The 13,355-nt window shown below is 43.4% G+C and overlaps 2 protein-coding genes across 3 annotated transcripts in view; both read right to left on the bottom strand.

Annotated features, from left to right (window-relative positions):
- The window catches only part of LOC140201241 (3-hydroxyanthranilate 3,4-dioxygenase-like), a 37,594-nt gene extending 36,720 nt beyond the window's left edge, over nucleotides 1–874 (bottom strand). The window contains exons 1-2 of one of the 2 annotated variants that reach the window (XM_072265017.1): nucleotides 801–874; nucleotides 188–266 (exon numbers count right to left, since the gene is read on the bottom strand). In XM_072265017.1, the coding sequence (XP_072121118.1) occupies nucleotides 188–266; nucleotides 801–823 (102 nt within the window). In that variant the 5' untranslated portion in view covers nucleotides 824–874. Of the gene's footprint in view, nucleotides 1–187; nucleotides 267–650; nucleotides 762–800 lie in introns of those variants that run through there. The other variant, XM_072265016.1, reaches the window with a different exon arrangement.
- A 6,180-nt stretch (nucleotides 875–7,054) lies between these two features.
- Nucleotides 7,055–13,355, bottom strand: part of LOC140201994 (3-hydroxyanthranilate 3,4-dioxygenase-like) — a 46,053-nt gene continuing 39,752 nt past the window's right edge. Inside the window, exon 7 of the mRNA XM_072266861.1 lies at nucleotides 7,055–7,136. Coding sequence (XP_072122962.1) covers nucleotides 7,055–7,136 — 82 coding nt within the window. The remainder of the gene's footprint in view (nucleotides 7,137–13,355) is intronic.

The following is a 13,355-nucleotide window of genomic DNA, read 5'->3' as shown; positions in this document are numbered from 1 at the left end:
TCAAAAGAAAATAGTACTCAAAGGCTGGAGGCATAGAATGGTACACAGAATGGCTTTGATAGGGTTAACGCAGAAGGACGACGGTTGCCTCCAACACAAACATGAGCAAAACCCTTTGGGCCAAATGGTCCAGTTACATTAAATATATTTCTGAATATATACACACCACCAAGTAGTTACATTTTACCTCTTCTCCTTCTTCAATATGATAATCTTTCCTTTCATTGGGTCCTCCAACAAACATCACCAACAGCTGACCAAAGTGCCTGCATAATATTATTTTGGAATAAATTATTAACAAAACTTTGAACAATTTTGAAGAGGTGATTCACAGTTAATAACATTTGCAAACCTTATAGTTTAGAATCATTGCCTTTAAGACTGCTAGATCAGTTCTAGAACTTGGTGCATTTGCTTTAAAAAAACAATTGAACAATCTTGAGGAATTTCACTTGGGAAAAAAAAAGCATTATCGCCAGTTGATGAATCTGTGCCAAACAAAGTTATGTTGGAATTTTACTATCGACGACGGGACACATAGTTCGCGACCAGCCATTCAAAGTTTATCAAACCGTATTTGCGTTGTCTTTACTGCATTTTTCGGAGGAATTTTAGCCCCTGCTGCATGAAGACTTAACTGCAAATCTTACATGAGTTCGCTGCAAACAGGAGGACTAAAATGTGGTTTGTTCGCCTCAATCCAGGTGTCCACGTTATAGAACAGCGCCATGTCTTTGCCCTGATAAAACCAGTTTAGAAATTACAAAACCCAAAGTAGAGCATTAAGCGCTGCAAATTACCACGTGATTAGCGTTTTGACCATTTCAGATCGATTTCAATGACGCCTGTGAACTGGGGAACTCAGAGCAAAACGCGATTACGTATTGGTGGTGGGAGGAGACTGTTCCACTTGCGATACTGTCTGGATCATGTTGGGAAGACCCAATCGATGCCTCTGTTAAACGCACAGTTCTCTCTCCACTTGCCTTCCTAAAGAGTTAAACAACGGTCTATAAAAACATGTATAGTACTGTGGAGAATCGTATTGTATTTGTCAATGTGCAGCGGAGAGGGAGCTTGTAAATCTTTCGGGAACAAAGCGTGTGGGGAATGGCAAGGGTGGGGTGCCAGATATAGAATGCTAGGGACGACGGTCGTGAGATCCCGGCACACACAACCCAGAGACACCAGGCAAGATCCTTTGAATCCAAACAAATGGATTATTCATTATTACAGAGTGTCTCTCAGTTCTTCCCCTCTCAGGTTTATCGTCGCATATGTCATGAAATTTGATTTTTTTTCTGCAGCAGTACAGTACAGAATATAAAATTAATACAGTACTGTGTTGAAGTCATAGGCACCTTAGCTGTATATATGTGCCTAAGATGTTGGCACGGTATTGTAAACCCACCAACACTACTTTATCATTTCTTGTCAGTCACTTTGTTTTATACATCAAATTTTATACATCAATTTTTTTATCAGGTTAGTGTGTCTAACTTTTCTAACGTTATTGGCGAGGAAGATTTAAGATCATTATTAATCATTGTTCTGTTGTCATTCAGATGCATGCTTTCAGAACTGAAAATGTAAATAGGCCTTTTTTGAAATTAAAGTAAAAGGCAAAAAAAAGTATCGTCAAATCTACCAGAAGCCTTAGATGTGACTAAAAAACAAAAGAAAAGTGGAGAATAGTCAGAGTCATAGAGAAGTACATTACAGAAACAGGCCCTTCGACCCATCTAGTCCATGCCGAAATCATTTAAACTGCCTACTCCCATTGACCTGCACTGGGACCACAGCCCTCCATATCCCTACTATCCATGTACCTATCGAAACCTCTCTTAAATGCACTACTTGTACTGGCAGCTCATTCCACACTCTCACAACCCTCTGTGTGAAGAAGTTTCACCTCATGTTCCCCCTAAACTTCTCACATTTCACCCTTAACCCATGACCTTTGGTTGTAGCCCCACCCAAACTCAATGGAAAAAGCCATATTGCATTTATCCTATCGATATCCCTCATAATTTTATATACCTCCATAATATCTCCTCTCACGGTGGATATGAAAAATAAAAAGGAGCTCAAACATTCAGTAGGGAGGCAAAATCTGTGGAGATAAATTGATCTATCACTATAAAGTTCCTTCTCATGCTCAGTGTCATCCAGGTAACACTGAGTGCCGGGCAGCACTACATCACCTGGTCCATATCTTTCTGCCAGAGTACAGGTGCAGATGCTACTCCAAAAATAAGCCTTTTATAGCGACAAAGCCCTTTCTAAGTGTTTATGGTAAGAAACACTTTGGACTCTTCTTCCATATCCATCTGTAGGTAGACCTCAGCTGAAATTCAAAGTTCATATATGTCACCATTTACAACCCTGAGATTCACTTTCCTGTGGGTGTACTCAGTAAATCTATAGAACAATAACCATGACAGGATCAATGAAAAATTAACTAGAATGCAGAGAACAACAAACTGCAAATGCAAATGTGAACAAATAATGAGAATATGAAGTAACAAGCTAAACAGTCCTAACTGTGAGATCATTGGCTGTGGGAATGACTCAATGGATGGGCAAATGAGTATAGTTGTCCCCTTTTGTTCAAGGTTGCAGGGTAGTAACTGCTCTTGAACCTGGTGGTGTGAGTCCTGAGGCTCTGGTACCTTCTACCTGATGTCAGCCGCAAGAAAAGAGCATGTCTTGGGTGGTGGGGATCTCAGAAGATGGATGCTGCTTTCTTACGACAGCGTTCCATATAGATGCATTCAATAGTTGAGAAGGCTTTACACATGATGTACTGGGCAGAATCCAGTATCTTTTGTAGGATTTTCCATTCAAAGGAATGATGTTTCCATACCAGGGAGTGATGCAGCCAGTCAATACAGTCTCCAATAAACATCAAAGTTTTAGATGTCATGTTGAATTGGCGTAGACTCCTAGTAGAGGCACTGCTGTGTTTTCTTTGCATTTACACTCACATGCTGGGTCGAGGACAGATCCTTTGAAATTATAACACCCAGGAATTTAAAGTTGCCTCCACCTCCAATCCTCTGAAGATGACTGGCTCATGGACCTCTGGTTTCTCTCTCCTGAAGTCTACAATCAGTTCCTTGGCCTTGCTGACATTGATTGAGAGGTTGTTGTTTTGACACCAGTCAGCCAAGTTTTCAATCTCCGTCTTGTATTCTGATTCACCACCACCTTTGATTCGGCCCACAACAGTGCTATCATCAGCAAACTTCAATATGGCGTTGGAGCTGTGTTTAGCCACACAGTCATAAGTGTAAAGCGAGTGGATCTGGGGGCTAAGCACACAACCTTGTGGTGCACCTGCGCTGATGGAGATTGTGGAGGAGATGTTTTTGCCAATCCAAACAGACTGGGTCTACAGGTGAGGAAATCTAGGATCCAATTGCACAAGGAGATACTGAGGCCAAGTTCGTGAAGCTAATTGATTAGTTTTGAGGAGATGATGCTGTTGAATACTGAGCTGTAGTCAATAAAGAGTGTCTTGAAGTATGTGCGTTTGCAGTTCAGATGTTCCAGGATTGAGTGAAGAGCAAATGAGAATGAATCCGCTATGGACCTGTTGCTCTGGTAGGCAAACTGGAGCGGATCCAAGTTGCTTCTCAAGTTGGAGCCGATATGCTTCATCACCAACCTCTCAAAACACTTCATCACTGTGGATATAAGTGCAACTGGTCAATAGTCATTGATGCAGGTCACCATGCTCTTCTTGGGCATCGGTATATTTGAAGCCCGCTGTCTCCTGTGTCACCTGATCTAACTTTGTAAGAGTTTCAAGCCCTGCCACAGCTGTTGAGCAACCCTTGTTGATTCAAGTTTGGACCAACATCTCTACTTCGCCTGTGAGATGGCTTTCCAGAGATCATACCTGCACCTCTTGTAGCTTTCTTGGCCTCCAGACTTGAATGCCTCTGATCTGGCCCTTAGCAAATTTCAGGATTCATGGTTCATCCAGGGTTTCTCATTGCGGATGACTCTAAATTATTTAATGGGGACACACTCTGTTTAATAAAGTCTTGTTACGACCATGGTGTACTCATTCAGATCTCTAGATGAGTGTGTGAACACGTCCCAGTTCACTGACTCAAAGCAATTCCTCCACTTCCCACGACCATTTCTTAGTAGTCTGAATTCTAGAGCCTGGCTCTTTAGGGTCCGCCCTTATACAGGTAGGAGGGTGGCAGCCAAGTGATCCGATTTACCAAAATGTAGTCTAGGCACTCCTTATCTTAGTGTAACAGTGGTCTAGTGTGTTGGGACCTCTGGTGCTACAGGTTATATGCTGGTGATAATTGGGCAGGGTTTTCTTCAAACAAGCCTGGTTGGTCTCCAGGTCTTATTTGAAAAGCGTCGGCATGGGCTGTTTCTTGTGTTCAGACAACACTTTCCTGCGCTGCCAGTGCTTGACATTCACCAACAAGATGCTGGGCACAGGAGGCCTCGGTCCTCAGCGTTTCAGCCTGGCTTAGCTTGCCCTGCTGCCAACCTTTCAGCCTAGCTATGAGCTGTAAAGCCACCGCACCTGATTGGTCCAGGTAACAGCCTGAGATTTGAAGATCAATCACTGATGTAATTTAAAAGAATATTTAGGGGGAATATTGGAACAATTTTCTGCAGCCCACAGTTTGGAGCCATTTTGACTGATTGTAAGATTCCACAAACTAAACGGTCTATGTGCATCTTTGAACTGACAATCCCTTCAATTCAGCCACGCAAGCTGAAGTGGACTCCCCTTCTCGAGAAAGTCATCCACGCCCTTATATCCTCCTGCTTGGACAATACCAACTGCCTGTATGCTGGGATTAGTCAGTCGTCCCTGTCCCACCTGAAATTGGTTTAGAACGCTGCCGCCAGGCTCCAGAAGAGGGACCATATTACCTCTATCCTGGCCTCACTCCACTGGCTATCAGTACTGTTTAGAATTGATTTTAAGGTTGTCCTGTTTGTTTATAAAGTCCTAAATGGGCTGCCCCCACCCCCCACATCACAGACCTCCTAACCCCTTATTCTACTTCCCGGTCCCTCAGGTCCGCTGAGATTATGGAGTATCTGGAAGCACATGATGAGATAGGCCAAAGCCAGCATGGTTTCCTGAAAGGAAAATCCTGTCTGACAAACCTACAATTCTTTGAGGAAATTACAAGCAGAGTAGACGAGATGCAGTGGACGTGGTGTACTTCAATTTTCAGGTGGCCTTTAACAAGGTGACATACATGAGGCTACTTAGCAAGTTAAGAGCCCATGGAATTAAGGGGAAGTTACTAGCATGGGTGGAGCATTGGCTGGTCAGCAGAAAACAGAGTGGGAATAGAGGGATCCCATTCTGGCTGGCAGCCGGTTACCAGTGGAGTTCCACAGGGGTCGGTGTTGGGACTGCTGCTTTTTTCGATGTATGTCAATAATTTGGACTACGGTATTAATGGATTTGTGGTTAAATTTGCCGATGATACAAAGATAGGTGGAAGAGCAGGTAGTGTTGAGGAAACAGGGAGCCTGCAGAGAGACTTAGATAGTTTAGGGGAATGGGCAAAGCAGTTGCAAATGAAATACAATGTTGGAAAGTGTATGGTCATGCACTGTGGTAGAAGAAATAAACTGGCAGACTATTATTTAGATGGGGAGAGAATTCAAAATGCAGAGATGCAAAGTGACTTGGAAGACCTTGTGCAGGATACCCTAAAGGTTAACTTCCAGGTTGACTCTGTTGTGAAGAAGGTGAATGCAATGTTGGCATTCATTTCCAGAGTCATAGAAAAGTACGGTATAGAATATAAGAGCAGGGATATGATGTTGAGGCTCTATAAAGCACTCGTGAGACCACACGGAGTATGGTGTGCAGTTTTGGGCTCCTCATTTTAGAAAGGATATACTGACAATGGGGAGGGTTCAGAGAAGATTCACAGGAATGATTCCAGGAACGAAAGGGTTACCGTATGAGGAACATCTGGCAGCTCTCGGGCTGTATACCCTAGAGTTCAGGAGAATGGGGGGGGGGGAGATATCTCATAGAAACATTCTGAATGTTAAAAGATCTGAACAGTTTAGATGTGGCGAAGTTATTCCCCATGGTAGGGGAGTCTAGGACAAGAGGGCATGACTTCAGGATTGAAGGACGTCCATTCAGAACAGAGATGTGGACAAATTCCTTTAGTCAGAGGGTGGTAAATCTGTGGAATTTGTTGCCATGAGCGGCTGTGGAGGCCATGTCATTGGGCGTACTTAAGGCAGAGATAGATAGGTTCTTGATTAGTCAAGGCCTCAAAGGGTATGGGGTGAAGGCAGTGGAGTGGGGATGACTGGAAGAATTGGATCAGCCCATGATTGACTGGCAAGCAGCCTTAATGGGCCAAATGGCCTACTTCTGCTCCTATATCATATAGGCATATATGATCTAAACCATCTGGTCCAAGTGACCTGCCTACCTTCAGATCTTTCAGTTTTCAAAGAACCTTTTTCTCGATTCATTTACTAATTTGATGAAGGACCAGCTGGGCCTTAAGAACTTACTGATCACAGGATCTTTTCCTTGTTTGGAGCTGATGAAAGACCATCAAACTGATGTGTTATGTAACTCATTTCTTCCTTACAGATTTTGCCTTACCTTTTGAGAATTCCTTAAGCATTGCCTGTTTTGTTTCAGCTTCTTCATAGTTGCAGTGTTGTTTTATTTTTCAGACCTTGTGATTTTTATTTTACAATTGAGAGAAGTTTACTTGCATAGTTTGCATATGATGCAATTAGCTATAACAAATTACATACTACAGTATTACAACAAAGCAACGACTCGCAATTAAGATATTTGATTGCAAACTGAGTTAGATCTAATTTGTTTGAAATATTTTTAATTCTGTTCACAACATGATTGATAGAATAATGTAATTGTTTCTCTTCCTTTTCATAATTTTAAACCCTTGGTATTAATGGATTTATCTATCCAAAATTTGTATTTGGAATCTTAAATATTAATTTCCAATTATTCAAGTAAACTAGATAAAGGTTACTCTGTGATGAAGGTGTCTTATTTATTACAGGGTCTCTTCCTTGCTGGGTCCTGAATGACACGAAGTGCAACGGTTCCTTCAGCCCTTTTCCAAGTGTACCTGGAATATAAACAAAATGTTAGCAGGCTTAAACTGAATACGCATGCATTTTCTTTCCCCAGCAGCATTATGGTTTTATTTCTGGAATGTGGAGCAGGAATAGGATCTTGAAAACCTCCTAATCCCTCTGAGTTAACAGTCTTCAGCCAAGGTGACAGCAGGATGGTAACAATTTACCTGGAGTTAGCCTGAGGTAAGAGAAGAAAAATAATCAAGTGGGTTTTCTGCATCTAATTTTTGCACATTGACACCCAGCTGGAAAGAAATTATTTTTGCTTAAATTCTTTCATGGGGTGCAGGTATTGCCAGCAATATAAGAATTTGTTACCTGTCCATAATTTTTATTCCAATATTGTTCTTCATAACTTATAATACATGTTCATTGATCATAATCTGCTGCAAAAAAACAGATTAAAGTACAAAACCTATTTGGAACAGTGTTGCATCAAAACATTTTTTCCATTGTTAGCTGGGGTGGGGATGGTAGACATTTGCAGTCTGGGCTTATACTTGAGCAAATTCCTTTGCTGACAACAGCCTCATTCGCAAGAGGTGGAATTACTACTGGTGCATAGGTGGTTTGCTTCCATAGGTATATGCACAAAACTGCTTCACAGCTGTCACACATCAGGTCTAAAAAATCTCCTTTTTCTCCCTCTGTCCCTCTCACTATACCCCTTGCCCATCCTCTGGGTTCCCACCCTCCCCCTTTTCCTTCTCCCTGGGCCTCCTGTCCCATGATCCTCTCATATCCCATTTGCCAATCACCTGTCCAGCTCTTGGCTCCATCCTTCCCCCTTTCAAATCTCTTACTAGCTCTTCTTTCAGTTAGTCCTGACGAAGGGTCTCAGCCTGAAACGTAGACTATACCTCTTCCTAGAGATGCTGCCTGGCCTGCTGCGTTCACCAGCAACTTTTATGTGTGTTGCCAGTTAAAATAGAGGAGGGTCTGTATAAACCCTATAAGCAGTACCCTATAAAAACTGATGCACTGACTGCTGTTCTGGGTATAGCGAAGGAACAAAAACACCAGGGGATACTCAGAGAGACTATGGCCACTACTAACTTGCCTGCATGGCCAGTAAAGCCCAGTGGATCATGTCCATTAACAACAGGCTATACCACCCTTAAGACCAAGCTGAGATTGCATCCCACAATGGTGGGCCCTGCAACAATCCTGAGGTAATTATGGGGTAATTACGAGTTGCGGGGAGCCTGGGGCTTACAGGGATAGAATGACAAAGTATGTGAAAGATCTTTGAAACCAACTTAAAGGACGAAGCGAAACAACAGCAGCGAATCCCTAATCAGAGAGAGCCAGAGGGAAAGGAGATGGTTCTTCCACAGCTCGGCGACCAAGTCATGGTGAAGGTGCTGCCGAAAAGGCCGGGGTTTGCCCCCAGGTGGATAGGACCATAGATGGTACTCTTAACCAATGATACGCGTGTCTGTGTACAGACTCGGCGAGGCAGCCAGTGGAAACACCAGACCCAGGTTAAAGCATACAACTCACCCTCTTGTTGCTCCCACAGACAGAGCGGGGAATCAAGTGTACCCAGTAACCATGTAATTACAGAGAAACTAAGAGAGAAACACCAGCCTGCCATGCCAGACCTGGCCACAGCTGATGAAAACATACCCGGAGGAAACACAAAGGCAGAAAACCCAGACAGCATGGCAGAAGACACTGACAGCGTGACAGAAAACCCAGAATAGCATGTTAAATTGTGATGATGATGGCACTCTGTAATGAAGGCTGGTAGCTGAAGGTAGATGACTAGTTTCGTAGCATAGAATAGAAAAGATTGGAAAATAGATGGGGAGGGATTTTAAGTTAAAGCAGAGACAGCAAGTTCCACAACTTCAATGACATTTCAGACTGCACATGGCATCTGAAGGCAGTCACCCTCAGTCTGAATGAGGAGCTGGGCCCTTTCAGCTGTCGGGCCAGTGATCGAATGGACAGTTTGGAAGGGGGTGCATCGGGGAGAGGTACTTGCAGACATTTACATAGAGGCCACCCCAACCCCTTCCCGTACATTGATGAGAGGGCCTGTGGGTGTTCCTGGAAAGAGAGTTTCAGCGACCAGAGAATACTTATACTTTATTGTCACCAAACAATTGATACTAGAACGTACAATCATCACAGCGATATTTGATTCTGCGCTTCCTGCTCCCTGGATTACAAATATTAAATATTAAAAATAGTAAAAATTAGTCAATATAATTTAAATTATAAATCATAAATAGAAAATAGAAAAATGGAAAGTAAGGTAGAGCAAAAAAACCAAGAGGCAGGTCCGTATATTTGGAGGGTACGGCCCAGATCCGGGTCAGGATCCGTTCAGCAGTCTTATCACATGAAGGGGAGAAGACAAAGGAATGTGATTAAGCTGCAATCAACCTGCAGGGAAAGAGGCGACAGGCACACAAAAGCAGCCACATTTCTAAAGACTTGTTCAAATTTCTGGAACAGCCTCTCTTCTTAACATTTGGTAGGTAGCGATTAGAGAATGCTAGGGTAGATATCGAGGCACACAAAAATTGGGGGAGAATTTTGAGGCAGGGCATTTTTGCAGCCCTATTTGAGTAGATCCTCCTAGATTGGCCTTTCCTGGTACAAATTTATTTTGGTCCAGAAGGGCCAAGAGGTGGGACTGTTAAGAGGGATTTTTGGGTTTCGGTCATTTACATTGAACAAATGGCTTTGGCTACCAGTCTTCTGTTCCTTCTAAATATATTGTGGATTTAACTTGGAACAATGCATTCCTAGAAGTTGTGAATCCCAGTCCACAGACCTGCTGGCATCTGCGGGATGGATTCGAATCAGAAGGTGTGATGTTTGTACGTAGCTTCAAAAGAAAGCATTGTCTATACTTTGTAAATATGCAATTGTCCTTTGTGTTTAGCAAATAAATGTCGAGCCCCATGATGGGCCAGCAGACCTTTCCACCAAAAGCGTCTCCGTACAATGCCCGCTGTACCTTGTTTTGTCGAATAAAGAAGCTGCTTTGTAACTACCAGTCACTCTCTCCAGTGATTTCACTCACACAACAACAGCTAGGGCAAGCCAGAAACAATGGTTCACTGCAGAGTTTTGTACACTACCTAGGGATTGGGATGCTGCCTTTAGATTGGGGGACAGGACGACTCTAAGGTCGGTGAGAGCTGCGCACTCCTGTGCCATCAGAAAAGCAAAGCGCATGTACTCACAGAAAATTCACAGACACCTTTGTGACACTATGGACATGTGGCGCATGTGGCAAGGAATAAAAAACATAACTGATTACAAGTGCACCCTGCATGCCAACAATAGCAACGTCTCCCATTCCAGATAGGGCGAATCCCTTCTGTGCATGATTTAATGCATTGAATGATGTGACATCGAGGAAAGCCTCCTCTCTCCCTGAGGAACAGGCACCCTTTCTGTCTGCAGCCAAGGTAAGGAAGATCCTATCCAGGGTAAACCCACGCAAAACTACATGGCCGGAATACATACTTGGTCAGGTGCTGAGGGTCTGTGCATCCACCTAACAGAGGTCCTAAAGGACATCTTTCATCTCTCTTTGAAACAGTCCACTTTCCCTGTAGGCCTCAGTGCCACAACCATAATTCCGGTGCCTAAGAGAGTGACAGTAACTGGCCTAAACCATTACTGACAGTGTCACATTTCAACAATCATAAGGTACTTCGAGCGGCTAGCGATGGTTTGTATAAAATCCCATCTTGAAGCTACATTTGAATCTTTACAGTTCGCCTGCCGCTCAAATATCCACCAATGATGTCATAGCCTCCTCCTATGTTGGAGTATGATGCCTCATACGCTAGGATGTCGTTCACCGACTTCAGCTCAAGTATTTAGCACGACCAGCCTTCAGAGGCTGATGGGTAAACTATCCTCGGTGGGACTCAACAGCCCTCTCTGTGACTGGATCTTGGACTTTTTTGACGAAGGACCTCAGTCATTCCAAGTTGACAGCAACATCTCAAGCTCCATCATGCTGAGCACTGGTGCCCCCCCAGGACTTACTGCTCAGTCCGCTGCTGACTCACAACTGCGCTACAGTGGTTGGCCTCATGAACAGCAATGGTGAGTCAACATTCAGAGAAGAGAAAGAGAGGCTCATTAAATGGTGCGACAATAACAACCCGAGTCTCAACAGGAACAAGGCAAGAGATTATTGTGACTTCAGGAAGGCAAAGGTCGACTACTCTCCATTGCACATCAATGATTCTTCCATGGAGAGAATGAAGTTCCTTGGTCTCTCCTGGATCCACAACGACACCTCACGAGTCAAGAGGTCATTGAGGAAATTGAGGCGCGCAAGCCTCCCTACCCCCATTCTAACAACTTTGTACAGGAGCACCATTGAGATTGTCCCTTCTGACTACATGATGATGTGGTATTGATGCAGCAAGGCATTGGACCGCAAGGCCCTACAAAGAACAGTAAAAACTGCTGAGAGGATCATCTGGGTCTCCCGCTCCCCTATTTGTGAAATTTACTGCAGCACTGCAGACAAAGGGCCAAAAGCATTTTTGGGGTTCTCGCCCATCCATCCCACAATCTCTTTGATCCACTGCCATCAGGAAGGAAGTACAGAAGTATCAGGACTAGGACTGCCAGACTGAGTAACAGCTCCTTCCCTCCAGCTGTGAGATTAATGAGTACCTTGCCACCACTGAGGTCTCGTCACTAGGACAGAGAGCTATTTACTGTCTATTCTTTACCAGTACTGTGCATTACATGCATTTTGAATTATATTTTATTAATGTATTTATGGTAATATTTTGGTTTAAGGTGTTGTGTGTAAAATGTTTTGGGGGGCACCGTGGTCCAGAGGAACATTGTTTCATTTCACAGTGTGTCTGTGTGTTCTCATCCTATCCTATCCCCTTGTCGATAAAGTATAACATTCTACATAATACCTTGTATAACTCAGGGTTCTCCTTAATCCTACTGACACTTCATGGGACATTTCACTCCCTTATTAGCAGTCCTGATTCTCTATTTAAATTCTTTCCTGTTTCCATTATAATCCTCAAGGGCACTGTCCGATTTCAGCATCCCTAATGTTATATACTTCTCCTTTGTAACTAAATTTGTATTATTTATCATCATCTGATGTTCCTGGTCCTTACCTTCCTTGTCTCTCTTCTTTACAGGAACAAATTGGTCCTGAATTCTGACCAGCTCTCCTTTAAACAACACCATGTGCCAGATGTGGAGCAACCCATTAATGGCTGCTCCCAATCTACTCTCCCCAGCTCATCCCTAGGAATGGTGTAATTAGACTTTCCCTGGTTTACCACTTTCCTCTGAGGTCCTGTCTGATCCTTATCCATAACTATCTTAATACTTATGGAATTTACGATCACATTTCCCAAACTGCTCATCCACTGAAACTCTGATCACCTGGCCAGGCTTATTTTCCGAAACTATTGTCTTCTGTGGTTGGACTATCTACGCACTATGTTAGGAAACCCTCCTGGATGCAGCTGACAAATTCTACCCCATCTAAGCCCCTGGCAATAAGGGAGAACAGCCAATATTGGGAGATTGCAGTATTCTCCTGTTGCTTTTTTACATCTTTCAATGAACAACTTGTGTATCTGTTCCTCTATCTCCTCCTGGCCATTGGGAAGTCAATAGTATTGTCAGTGTGTTGGCAGAGGGCTGGAGATAAATGCAGTCAGTTAGATGAGTTGAAACGTGTTTACTTTAATGCAAGTAGTATTAAGAAGGGTGTTGAACTTGGAGCATGGATCACTACATGGAATTATGAATTATGATGCTTACTGAATCTTGGTTGTCACATGAGTAGGACTGACTGCTTGACATTCTGTAGTTTAAATGTTTCAAAAGGGACAAGGAGGGAGGTAAAAGGGGTAGGGGGGCTAGAGGAATCACTAATGGCATCACAGCTGCAGGAAGGGAGTACACTGTAGAAGCATTACCTACTGAGTCTGTGTGGGTAGAAGTCAGAAACAGGAAGGAAGCAATCGCTGTATTCAAAGTATTCCATAGGCCCCCAATAGCCATGGGACACTGGAAAGGTACGCGATAACAGGGTTGTCATGGATGACTTCTACTTTTCTATTATGAATTGGTACTTCCTTAATGCTAAAGGTTTAGATGGGGCAGAATTTGTTAGGGGTCCTGACACAGTATGTCAACAGGCCGACTGGAGGAGGGACAATACTGGGTCTGGTAAGATG

Source organism: Mobula birostris, chromosome 8 (genome assembly GCF_030028105.1).
Source record: "Mobula birostris isolate sMobBir1 chromosome 8, sMobBir1.hap1, whole genome shotgun sequence".
In the NCBI taxonomy this organism is placed as follows: domain Eukaryota; kingdom Metazoa; phylum Chordata; class Chondrichthyes; order Myliobatiformes; family Myliobatidae; genus Mobula; species Mobula birostris.
This window is presented reverse-complemented; position numbering and strand designations above follow the sequence as displayed.